The 13,735-nt window shown below is 39.1% G+C and overlaps 1 protein-coding gene across 3 annotated transcripts in view; it reads left to right on the top strand.

Moving 5' to 3' along the window:
* Positions 1-13,735, top strand: part of BRAF (B-Raf proto-oncogene, serine/threonine kinase) — a gene marked incomplete at both ends in the record, with an annotated part of 150,674 nt that overhangs the window by 74,771 nt on the left and 62,168 nt on the right. For all 3 annotated transcript variants that reach the window (XM_080701364.1, XM_080701363.1, XM_080701362.1), the window contains 4 exons: positions 7,700-7,803; positions 8,592-8,694; positions 11,497-11,645; positions 12,710-12,829. In XM_080701364.1, coding sequence (XP_080557490.1) covers positions 7,700-7,803; positions 8,592-8,694; positions 11,497-11,645; positions 12,710-12,829 — 476 coding nt within the window. The remainder of the gene's footprint in view (positions 1-7,699; positions 7,804-8,591; positions 8,695-11,496; positions 11,646-12,709; positions 12,830-13,735) is intronic.

The following is a 13,735-nucleotide window of genomic DNA, read 5'->3' as shown; positions in this document are numbered from 1 at the left end:
GTAGCAAATGTCAAAAGTATATGTATTTATATGTATATATAGGCAAAGTGTGTGCATGTGTATATATAATCATATAGTCAAAAATGTGTGTATGTTTACATATATAAATATATATACACAGAGAGGAGAAAGAGAGAATGCACACTGGAGATTGAACTCAGGCATTCTACTTCTGAGCCACACCCTCATCCCTATTTTTTTCGTGGGTCTCACTAAATTGTGGGAGGGCTCTGTAAGTAGCTGAGGCTGGCCACGAACTTGTGAACCTCCTGTTTCAGCCTCCCAAGTATTGAGATTACAAGCATGTAGTACTATGCCTGGCTTAAAAGCTTCTGGTGTGTGTGTGTGTGTGTGTGTGTGTGTGTGTGTGTGTGTGTGTGTATGTGTGTGTTAGGTTCAGCTATGAGAATATTTTTGTAGGTTAAATACCTAGAAATAGTTATTGAGGCATATGATATGCATGCTTAAAACTTTGTAATACCTTAAATTCAGAAAGGTATTTGATTTTCAACAGTGTCTAGACTTCTCTTTCCCATAAGAGCCTAGCCAAAATTGAATATTTACAAATTTTTAAAGAGACAAGGTACAAGTTCTATAACTACCTATGTCACAATAGGAAAAAAAAAAGTGAACAAGAAGAAAACTGAATATTCATTCTAAAAAGGGAAATATTAAAGATAGGTAATCCTGAACTTAGAAAGTAAAAATAAGGCAGACTAGCTGAGCGTGGTGGCGCACGCTTGTAATCCCTGCGCTTGGGAGGCTGAGACAGGAGGATCGCACAGGTTCAAAGCCAGCCTCAGCTACTGAGTGAGGCTCTCAGCAAATTAGTGAGACTCTATTTCCAAATAAAATGTAAAATAGGTCTGGAGTATAGCCCGGTGGTAGAAAGCCACGGGGTTCCACGCCCAGTACCACCCCCCCCCAAAAAAAAGGCAGACTAAGTAATTGTACTGTAATGTCAGGAAATGTGAGAGATGTGAAAGCTTAAAAAAAAGTTCATCTAAAATTGGAACAGTGACTACTAGAGATTGAAGGGAGTGGGAAGGGGGCAGCTGGTCAGGATATGCTACGTGCATATGTGTAAATACATACTGAATCCCATTGATATATACAAGTTTTTTAATTGCATCTGTTTTTTTCCTTCTAAAAAAAGTAGTCCCTAGAAGTGGTCTTTGACATCACTAAACAGAAATCATGTATATATAGTTTTTGTAATGAAAGTTGTATATTTTAGGTATGTCAAAATTGGTAACTGCCAGTTTGTTGTGTGGTGGCACAGGCCTGTAACCCCAGTACTTAGGAGGCTGAGACAAGAGGATCTCAGATTCAAAGACAGCCTCAGCAAGTAGTGAGACCCTATTTAAAAAAAAAAAAAAAAAAAGGGCTGGAGTGTAGTTCTGAGGTAGAATGCCACTGGGTTTAGTCCCTAGTACCACACATATAAAAAACTAAGGTGGCTTTGATTTAGCATTTAGAAAAGATCATTTATAGATTTTCTTTTTTAATTTTTTATTTAGTACATTTTAAATATTATGTGGAGAAATATTAAGGACAATATATTAAACAGGTGCTGTTTAGTCACCTACAGTGAATAGATACTATTTTTGGTTACAGTCACCACACACACACACACACACACACACACACACACACACACACCCCTTTTTCCTTGCAGCATTAGGGATTGGATGCAGGGCCTCGCCATGCTGTGCATGTCCTCTACCACTGAGCTACATGTTCTGTCTTTAGATCCCCCTTGCCAGTAACATCCCCCGGCCATGCACCCTCTCTCCCATCCTGTCTTCCAAAAGCATCCCCTCTAATAAATGTGTGGTCCCTTCAGTCATAGTTTGTATTTCATTACATATATATCGATAAGCCAGTATTTGTTTTTTTAATTTATAAAATGGCATGATACTGTGTATGTTGAGCAGCATCTCTCTTTTCTTCAGAATTGTAATTTCAAGGTATACATATGTATTTGTTGATACAAACAAATCTAGTTCATTCAACTGAATCATTATTAACTGTACTAGTTTGTGAATATACCATAGCTTGTTCCATTCCTTTGGTGATAGACGGCTAGGTTATACTCAGTGTGTTTGTTGTTATTGTTATATACAGTGGTAAAATATGAGAATCTTTGTACTTGACTCTTTGTACATGTCTCGGGATTTCTGTGTTACAGACTTGAAGATGGAATTTCTGCGGCATAAAGTATGCACACAGGGTTTTAAAGGTTGTAAAAGAACTGTCGTCTGAAAATGTGTCTAAAACTACTGCCTTGTGGGAAGGTTTCGCTCTGTGAGAACAGCTAGCTTTGTTATTATTTTCTCAGTGACTAGGGTCCTTCCTAGCACTTAGTAGATGTTTTATAACTATCCTTGAGAGAACGAGTCTTTAGATTTATCATACTTTGTGATTTTTGAACAAATACCTGTTGGTTAGTATCAGTCCTGGTTGTGTCTGAGATAATTAAAGACAAAGGGAATAATTAGGGCAGGTTGAGATGATTTAAAGTCATGCTCTAATTTTGCTACAGTTAAGCAAGAAATGTTTATGGAATAAAAGAGCGTGAGAGAAAAATATGCTCTTGTTTTAGCTATTTTGGGGAGAAAACTAATACTAAAAACTTTTAACTCTCGAGCCAGGCATGGTGGCGCACACTTGTAATCCCATCACTTGGGAGGCTGGGACAGGAGGCTCGCACAGGTTCGAAGCCAGCCTCAGCTACTTAGTGAGGCTCTCAGCAACTCAGTGAGACCCTGTTTCCAAATAAAGTATAAAATAGGTCTGGGAGTATAGCCCGGAGGTAGAAAGCCCCTGGGTTCCACCCCCAGTACCACCAAAAAAAAAAAAAAAAACTTTAACTCGTGGTGGCGCACATTTGTAATTCCAGCATTTGGGAGGCTGAGACAGGAGGATTGCATTTTGAGGTCAGCCTTAGCTACTACTTGTTGAGGCCTTTACAACTCAGTGAGACTCTGTTTCAAAATAAAGAATAAAAAAATAGGGCTGGGGGTGTAGCTTAGAGGTAGAATGCGCCTGGGTTCCATCCCGAGTACACACACACACACACACACACACACACACACACACACACACCTTTAACTCTCACTAATACAAATAAGTATATTATTCAAAGGAATATCCAAGTGACGGAGGAGGGTGATCGGTTTCTTTGTAGACAAGAAAAACACTACTTTTTGCACAGTGATTTGCAGTTTAGAAAAGCACAACCAGGTCTAGTCGTGCTTGGTCCTCAGCAGCTCTGTGAGGCAAAGTACAGTGGGGAAGGATATTAGTTCACGTTGGCATTTAAATCACTGTTTGATTTTAATAAGAGTGGGGAGTTGACTACATTTTTGTTTGTTTGTTTGTTTGTTTGTGGTACGGGGGCGGGACCCAGGGGTTTCTACCTCCGGGCTACACTCCCAGGCCTATTTTATACTTTGGAAACAGGGTCTCACTAAGTTGCCGAGAGCCTCACTCAGTAGCTGAGGCTGGCCTCGAGCCTGTGCGATCCTCCTGCCTCAGCCTCCCAAGTGAGGGGATCACAAGCGTGCGCCACCATGCCCGGCCTTGACTAGTTTTTTGATTTCTCAAAATTCTTTTTCTGACAGGGAAAGAGCTCCTCCCTCTGTTGCTAGATAAGACTTTTTTCCCCCTCTCCCTTCAAGTACTCTATGAGAAATCACTAATTTTTAGTTTTAGTTTTTGTTTGATTGGGACATCAAGTTAGTTGTAAGAGATGTCACTTTTATAAGTCTTTTGAGCACTGGTTCTTCGTCAACGTGACTAGGACACTTACTTAATTGTAAAATTGCTTTTACTAATTTATGGAATTTTTGTTTGTTTGGGCAGTCTCCTCTTTTTACTTTAGCTAGACCATGTTGTGAATGTGTCATATATTTGAAAATAGTGCTGCGACTGGCAGGAATTATCATAAAGTCAGGACGCTGTGTGTTTAAGTATTTGAGGTGCGTTACTAGAGTACATAAAGGGCATTATCAAGGAGATTGAAGGATAGATAGTCCAGGGCCACTGGTGGCCTCTTATCCACATATGAAATTTGAATTTTGTCCCATATATAGAATGAAGATTTAGTTAGATTCATGAAATGTAAAGCTACATTTTAGAATGGGTTCAATGCTGAATTTCCTCGGCAGCGTCTACATAGATTTCAGGTTGCATGAATCCTCTGAAATCTTGTTTTGAGAGAGCATTTGAGACTTCCATCTGATTCTCAGAAATCTTTGAAATACATACACACACACCAAAGTTATGAGTGCCTTTTGTAGAAAATTACTGTGGTAACAGAAAATATAAGATAGGCTAGATTGGTTTATTTTTATTTTTACTTTTTTTGTGGTACTGGGCATGGAACCCAGGGGTATTCTACATGGAGTCCTATTTTTTATTTTTTATTTTGAAGCAGAGTCTCACGGAGTTCCAAAGGGCCTCACTAAGTAGGTTAGGCTGCCTGCGAACCACGATCATTCTGTCTCAGCCTCTCAAATGCCGGGATTACGAGCTTGTGCCACCCGCCCAACTAGATTGGGGTTTGAACTGAGGATAGGTTTACCAATCAGGACATTTTTATATTCTTTAGGCAGAAGATGAATAGCAGAGAAGGGTGAGCCTTTCCATTCAATTTTTTATTTCTAGACGGTATAGCCATTTTTATTATTCACAGTAGCTATGTTCTATAAATTCACTATATTACTATAAATTAACTATATTACTGAACTAATGAATACTAAGCCATCATTCCTAGGGGAAATACAAAGTATTATTATATAAACTAGAAAACTAGTGATGGCCTCTGTATATTGGCCCCTACATTGTTTTATTTCTTCACAGAAGAAAAGAACCTGTTAGCTTAAAAGTATGCTTGCACCAAACTAAATTTTTGTACATCTGATTATAATCCTGGCCAGGCGTGGTGGCGCACGCTTGTAATCCCCCCACTCAGGAGGCGGAGACAGGAGGACCACACAGGTTCAAAGCCAGCTGAGCTGGTTTAAGAGACCCTGTTTCCAAATAAAAAGTATAAAATAGGTCTGGGAGTGTAGCCCGGAGATAGAAGGGTTTCTAAGAACCCTAGTACCACCACCAAAAAAACAAAACAAAAATAAACAAACAAACAAACAAACATAATCCTGATAAGTAGATTTTTAGTCATTGAGGGCCTTCCTACTTTGCAACTCCATAAGACTGCTTTATGTCTTCTGACTGGGCTAGCCATAGATAAGCCTAATCTCAGAGCTATAAAGCCCCAGGCCGCTGCTGTCCTTTGGAGCTCTTTCATCCTGGTTGCTCCCTGTCAGGCTGGTAAGCCGCCTGACCTAGACATACATTCTCCTCCCCTGTAGGCTCTCCCCTGGGAGAGTCCCTTGTGAGCTTCCCCAAGTGCCACCCTATCAAAGCATCATCCAAATAAAGCTCGTGTGTGCTGCTGCCGCCTTGTGGTCGGATCCCAAATCCCTGGGACTCAAAAGACAGTTGGGCTCCTGTGACTCCCTGCTCGCATTTTCATGAGTCCGTGTTTATGTGTGTTTCTGATTAAGGACACCTTATTGAATGTACATTGCTGATTGGTAACATTAAACTCATGGCTGATGGTACTGTAGTCCATACCGGAAGGAAGTTCCCTAACACATGGATTCTCTCCGCCAGGCACATTATAGCCTTGGCTTAGGAGCTTTAAACAGAACCGGCACCATATTAGGAAGCCATTTTAAACAAAGGTACAAAATATGTGGCAGCAAATAGGCTGTACATAGGACACTGTAGCATGAAAATTAAAAGAAGGCAGAGTGTCACTCTGTTGAGTATCAGCTGAGAAGGTACACAAATTTTGCTTCTGCACTTGTGTCTGCAAAAACAGTACAAGTATTAATTTTGGAATTATAAATAAACTTTAGCAAGTAGATTCCATGGGCTCTGTGAGTAATGAGAATCAACTGTATCAATCCCAGTCCCTTCTTGAATACTTCTGTTGATGAGCTCACTCCTTCGTGATAAACTTTGCTCTTGCTAGATAGTTTTAATACTTATATCGAGCTAAAACCTGCCTCCTGTTATTTCTATCTACAGGTTGTTGTTTTTTTTTTAAGAAAATCTAGGCACTTTATTATTTATTTATTTATTTATTTATTTATTTTTGTGGTGCTGGGATAGAACTCAGGGGCTTTTCTACCTCCGGACTATACTTCCAGACCTATTTTATAATTTATTTGGAAACAGGGTCTCACTAAGTTGCTGAGAGCCTCACTAAGTAACTGAGGCTGGCTTGGAACCTGTGCCGATCCTCCTGTCTCAGCCTCCCAAGTGCTGGGATTACAAGCGTGCGCCACCATGCCCGCCTATCCACAGGTTCTAGTTCGCTTTCTGGATTATTCCCCCTTCAATGTATTATTTAAATCCATTTGTCGTATTCATCTTTATTTCATTTTCCCTTTTGTAGCATAAAAAGTTCCCATTTCACAAGCACTTTTAATTGATTTAAATAAATGAAATAGTTAATTTTATTGTAATTAATATATCCCCTCTTTCCTAAACCCCCTAGTAAAACTGTACCCTCTCTACTCCAACTGCCTTCCTTTGGTCTGTACCAAATTTTGCTTGGGGAAGTGAAGCAAAGAAAGGGCTAAGTATATCCCTTTTCCTTTTTGTGGTTGCTGAAGATTGAAGCCAAAGGCATTCTGCCTCTGAGCTACACCCTCAGTCTTATTTTATTATTTTGAAACAGAGTCTCACTAAATTATGGAAGGCCTTGTGTTGCTGAAGCTTGGCCATGAATGATCCTCCTGTTGCAGCCTCCCAAGTACAGGGATTACACGTGTGCCCCACCACGCCTGGCAGGAGGACTCTTTTCTTTGCCTTGTCTTTCCCTACTCCCAGTGTCATCTGTACATCTCCCTATGTTCACTCTCTTCTAAGGTCAGATTTTTTCAGTGTAGTGGGCTTTTGATATGTCTTCTCTTGGCACATGGTAACTGCAGTAGAAACAGAGAAACAGGAACTTCTTTCAACCAATGTGCATGTATTCATTTAGGGAAGAACTTGTTTGCTATTGCTAGGAAATGGGAAAGTGATAAGCCAGCTTCTGATACCTATAGCTATAAAAGTAGCAACCCTTGATTGATAGCCTCTCTAATGCCATGTGGATTTCTAGAGAAGGGCAGATTCCCAGAGGAAATAGGGGCACTAGGCAACTAAACAACAAATAGCAATTATATACTTTAGAACAAGTATTTTCTTCCTCTTGTGTTTCAGGGTCAGTAAGATGACTCTTAAGGACCATCATTGTGATTGAAGGATTATACAATATTCAGCTTTGAACAATGTTAGATCAAAACTGATTTTGCTTTAAACATTGACATTTGTTACTTCTCAGTGGAGAATATTGGTAGATATAGTGGGTCCTATTATATTTTCTGTTCTTTTACATGTATAAAACATACCTAATGTAATAATCATAATTTAATAAAAGGCAAAAATTGTGCTTTAAGTAGGTGAATAATAATAGATGCTTGGGTTATAATTTCCCTTTAGTAAGCTCTAGAAATAATGTTGTATTTGATCTAGTAGTGCATAAAACATTTAAAAGGTGTTATTAAAGGTAAATTGATGAGATATTTTGATGATGTAAAAATCCTTTTATCTCTTACATATATTTATTATACTCTAGGTTCCTGCAAGGTGTGGCGTTACAGTCCGAGACAGTCTAAAGAAAGCACTGATGATGAGAGGTCTGATTCCAGAGTGCTGTGCTGTTTACAGAATTCAGGATGGGTATGGTTTGTATGTGTTGTGAAATTTTGTTCCAAGAAAAAAAATCAGACATTAAACTTGGGGTTTTCTTTAGGATCTTTACCCAGACCTTTGGAACTGAAAAGCAACTTTAAAAAAACATTCTAAATTAATACTGACTTAGCCTAAAGAAATCTTATAGGACATTGATAATTTTGTGTTATTATAGTGTTTCTTAGTCTGATCAGATTACTTTATTGGGGTTGGAGATTTTTTACAACTTTTGGATCATTTTAATATGATTTATTTGGATAATATGTCTTTATCCCCCCCATTTTAATATAAACTCATAATTTCACAAAACATTTATCAAAATTAACATTTTATATAGAACTTTTTTTTTTTGGAAGGTATCTAACAGTGTTTCAAGACTCCCAAATTTTTAATCCAAATTTTTAATCACATCCTGGGGCATATTGTCCCTTGGATACTCTTTTTCTCTAAATGATTAGAAAAGTCCATACCTGTGATTTTTTATTTTTATTTGGGGGGAACCCCGGAACAATCCATTTTCTGCTGTTGTAGGTCTTTCCTGGAGCTGACTTGAAGAAAAGAGTACATCTCTTTACCCTGCTGTTTGTCCAAGAGTGATACATTTATTTGGGGTAAACTTTAATTTATTGCCATTTAAATTTCTAACGATGGGAGACCAGGGAGCCAAACCTCCCTATTACTAGCCCCTCAATAACAAATTTTCATATCTTCAGCATGAGGTATAAGAGTATTTTTAGGTACAATAACCGAAAAAAGCGTATGTCTACATTTTTCAGAGAGAAGAAACCAATTGGCTGGGACACTGATATTTCCTGGCTTACTGGGGAGGAATTACACGTGGAAGTATTGGAGAATGTCCCGCTTACGACACACAACTTTGTATGTACCTTTGCAGTTTTGAAATATTAAAAATGTTCAAGTTTTTATGAATGTGTTTTTGTTAAGGGACTGTGAAATATGGGTGAGTAACTTTGAGATCTACATTTAAGCAGACAGATATCGTGTGTCTATTATTAAAAGAAAAAAATTAGGACGGTGCAAAACTATCTCAAGAAGAATGAAAAACCCCTCCCAGAGGTCAATATTTATAGATTAGTCTTCCAAACTTTTTCTGTATACACAAACATATGCCTCTACCTGCAAACCCAAAGTTTTCTCCTTTCTCATTTTTTTCCCTTTACTCTATTACTTTCCATTTCTTAAATTTAAAAAAATTGATTCCTGACAAACGTGGTGGCGCACGCTTGTAATCCCAGCATTCAGGAGGCTAAGACCAGAGGATCGTGGTTCACGGACAGCCTCGGCTACTTAGTGAGGCCCTCCGCAACTCAGTGAGACCCTGTTTCCAAATAAAGAATAAAAAATAGGGCTGGGGTATAGCTCGGAGGTCGAATGCCTCTGGGTTCCATCCCCAGACCCACAAAAGAATAAAAATAAAATAGGACTGGGGGTGTAGCTTGAGGGTAGAATGCCTCCGGGTTCCATCCCCAGTACTGCAAAAAAAAAAAAAAAATTTTTTTTTTTTTTGCTGTTGAAATCAATTCAATGTATCATGAAAAGCATTTACATGTAATAGATTCCGAAATTCTAATGCACATTACATATTTTTATATATATATATATATATTCTATGTACCCTGGGTCATAACATAAAATGTACTTATTTCTGTTGATGTGGTCAAAACTTTGAAAAACTGAAGTGATTGAAAATATACATTAATAATGAAATAGGAGCCACCATGCTTTCAAACTCACTCCGTGTGTGTGTGTGTGTGTGTGTGTGTGTGTGTGTGTGTGTGTGTGTGTGTGTGTGTGTAGTACTGGGGATTGAATCCAAGGACATCTACCTCCAAGCTACACCCCCAGCCTTTTTTTTTTTTCTTTTCTTTTTTTAAAAGTTTTTGCTTTGCCGGGCGTGGTGGCGCACGCTTGTAATCCCCAGGCTTGGGAGGTAGAGACAGGAGGATCGCACAGATTTGAAGCCAGCCTCGCTGGCTTAAGAGACCCTGTTTCCAAAAATAAAAACGTATAAAATAGGTCTTAGAGTGTAACCCGGAGGTAGAAGGGCTTCCAGGAACCCCAGTACCACCAAAAAAAAAAAGTTTTTGCTTTTGAAACAAGGTCTTACTAGGTTCCTGAGAATCTTGCGACTTGCTGAGGCTGTCCTCAAACTTGTGATTTCCTTTCTCAGCCTCTCAGATACTTCCAAGCACTGGGATTACGGACATTCACCACCATGCCAGGCTTCGACTTTTAACTCATTATGAAGAATTTGGTATTTGTTAGCTGGGCATGGTGGCCCACACCTGTAATCCCACTGCTTGGGAGACTGAGACATGAGGATTGATTGCAGGTGCAAAGCAAGCCTCAGCACCTTAGTAAGACCCTGTTTCAAAATAAAAACAGTAAAATAAGATGGGCTTATAGCCCACCCTATGATAGATAACTACACCCTTCTTTCTTCATCCTTTTGCCTCCATTCCCTCCTTTTCTACTTTTATGTTGTCAAGCTTGAAATCTGTGTCCAGTCTCTTATTTCTCATCTTCTTGACTTTCAAATTTATTTATTTATTTATTTATTTAGGTGGAACTTGGGGTGGAACCCAGAGACTTTTCTATCTCTGGGCTATACTCCCAGACCTATTTTATACTTTATTTGGAAACAGGGTTTCATTAAGTTGCTGAGAGCCTCAGTAAGTATCGGAGGCTGACTTTGAACCTGTGGATCCTCCTGTCTCAGCCTCCCAAGGTCTGGGATTACAAGCATGCACCACCATGCCCGGCTTGAGTTTCAATTTTTTTATTTTTTGTGTGTGATACTGGGGATTGAACCCAGAGGCATCCTACCTCCAAACTACACCCCTAGCCCAATTTTTTTGGGGGGGTGATACGGGGGATTGAAGCCAGGGGCACTCTACTGCCCCAGCCTTATTTTATTCTTTATTTTGAAACAGGTTCTCACTTAGTAGCAGAGGTCCTCACTAAGTAGCTGAAGGCTGGCTGTGAACCTACAATCCACCTGTCTCAGCCTTTTAGGTACTGGAATTTTAAGTGTGTGCCACCACGCCCAGCTACCCAACCTGATTTTATTTCTTATTTGGAATCTGTCTCACTTAGGTTGATGAAAAATACTACTTACTGTAGCCGGGTGTGGTGGTGCACACTTGTAATCCCAGTGCTTGGGAGGCTGAGACAGGAGGATCGCACAGGTTCGAAGCCAGCCTCAACTACTTAGTGAGGCTCTCAGCAACTTTGTGAGACCCTGTTTCCAAATAAAGTATAAAATGGGTCTGGGAGCATAGCCTGGGGGTAGAAAAGCCCCTGGGTTCCACCCCCAGTACCCCCAAAATAACAAGAATAAAAGAAAAATACTACTTACTGAGGCTGTCCTCAGACCTGCAGTCCTCCTGTTTCAGCCTCTAAAGTACTAGGATTACAGGCCTGCACCACCATGCCCTGCTCTGACTTTTAAAATTTTAAGTTGGATATTGGAATTCAATATAAACATGTGTAGCCCATCCACTCTCTTGAACCCCTGGTTTTCATTTTTTTATTTTAGAGTGTGAGTTTTTATAATATAAATATTTTAAAACTTTGTTGTTTTAAACAAGAATAAATTCTTTCACTTTTGAAAAGGATTCTTGCAAGTTTCTTAAATCCTCTCTGATTTTTTACTTGCAGGTACGGAAAACTTTTTTCACTTTAGCGTTTTGTGATTTTTGTCGAAAGCTGCTTTTCCAGGGTTTTCGCTGCCAGACGTGTGGTTATAAATTTCACCAGCGTTGTAGTACAGAGGTTCCACTGATGTGTGTTAATTATGACCAGCTTGAGTAAGTAATCTAAAGAGAACTTGTCTTTTATACCATTTTACATATGAGTTTTCATGATGTGAAACTAGTCTCCCAAGTCAGAGCGCGTTAGAGAGTAACACGTAGCATGGCCAGTGTTTCTCTCCCAAATTGCAATTCTAATTCAGCTCTACGTTTAATTTACATTTTGTATTCTTTTAAAGATAACTAGGATCTGTAGTCCATAGAAGTCAGTTTTGCATAGTTTGGAGAGGAGATGAAGTATCATTTCAGTTAAATTAACTATCACTTTTGTTTTGGTGGTACTGGGGTCCTGGAAGCCCTTCTACCTCCGGACTACACTCCCAGACCTATTTTTTATATTTTTTTGGAAACAGGGTCTCTTAAGCCAGCAAGACTGGCTTCGAACCAGCGCGATCCTCCTGTCTCCGCCTCCCAAGCGCAGGGATTACAAGCGTGCGCCACCACGCCCTGCTACTACTATCATTTTTTTAAAATCACAGATTGAGGGGTCTGATCCTGTAAGCTATTTTATAAATTATTTTTGTATTCTCTCTCTCCGACTCAATTCTTCTCTCCCACCTCCAGCCCTCTTCCCCCAGGTTATTTAAAAATAAGATATAAAATCTTAATATACACCTTATTTCTTTATAAGGTTTCTCTTTGCATTATGCCAGAGTTTCCTGATAGCCTAAGTCTACTATATTTTTCTATCATTATTGCTGCTGCAAAGGTCCTTTTATGTTTCATTTAACTCTGTTCTTTCAGTGATAATGATAATCTAACTTGGCAGTAAATGCTGATTCTTCTAGTTCTTTAACATAAAGCATGATTTTTCCCTCTCTAATATGTAGAAATTTGCTGACTAGAACAATTCTTTTAGATTCTGAGCTTGCCTTTGAAAATACAATATAATTTTTAATAAGCCTTTAGACAAAAATACAACTAATTGAATTTTAGCCGATGGTTATGAAAATGGAATTTGATCCCAGATTTTTCCAGTAACTATGTATTCTGGTGTACCGAAGCTTCTGGGTTCTGCACAAGTTAGGTGTGTTTTGTCTTGTTTTGTTTTTGCCTCACAGTTTGCTGTTTGTCTCCAAGTTCTTTGAACACCACCCACTACCACAGGAAGAGCCCTCCTTAGCAGAGACCGCCCTGACGTCTGGGTCTCCCCCCTCCGCACCCTCCTCAGAGTCTACGGGGTATGATTTCACTCCTGCTGTTCAGCGACATACTATTTGAACTGCCTTCTTTTAGATCTTTGTGTTGATTGGAAACCTTCTCAACATTTGAACTATTAAATTAAGGAACTTTTTTTCAAACAATGTATTTTATCACATCATTCAGATGTTTGCATGCATTTGGTACAGAAATGTGGTTAAAACTGGCATAAACTGTTTTAGGACCTGTCCTGAAAAAAGTCAAGCAGCAGATAGTTTTTAATCTCTGACTTGTATTCATCCTTTTATTAGGCAGTACTAGATATGGAAGTATAGGACTTTCAGTTACAAAAATAGCATTAATACATGAGACAATTACAAATAATTTTGAAATAGTATATATACTTATAATAAGTAATTTATGATAAGAGTACATTAAATGATGTGTTAAGGACATAAATGTTTATATATTTATTTTTTTATTTTCTTGGTGGTACTGGGGGTGGAACCCAGAGGCTTTCTACCTCCAGGCTATACTCCCAGACCTATTTTTTTCATATTTTATTTGGAAACAGAGTCTCACTAAGTCGCTGAGAGTCTCACTAAGTTGCTGAGGCTGGCTTCAAACCTGCGCGATCCTCCTGTCTCAGCCTCCCAAGCGCGGGGATTACAAGCGTGCGCCACCACGCCCGGCAGTGTTTTTACATTTATAAGAGATGGAAGAATAGTAAAACAGACTGCTCAGGAAAACTTAATGGACAAGCCAGGCGTGGTGGCACATGCTTGTAATCCCAATACTTGGGAGGCTGAGACAAGAGGATCATAGATTGCAGACAGCCTCAGCTACTTATTGAGACCCTCTACAACTTAGTGTGACTTTGTCAAAATAAAGAATAAAAAATAGGGCTGGAGGTGTAGCTCGGAGGTAGAATGCCCCCTGGGTTTCAT

Source organism: Muscardinus avellanarius (genome assembly GCF_963383645.1).
Source record: "Muscardinus avellanarius genome assembly, chromosome: 9".
NCBI lineage: Eukaryota > Metazoa > Chordata > Mammalia > Rodentia > Gliridae > Muscardinus > Muscardinus avellanarius.
The sequence above is the reverse complement of the archived record's forward strand: the minus strand, read 5'-3'. Positions and strand labels throughout refer to the sequence as shown.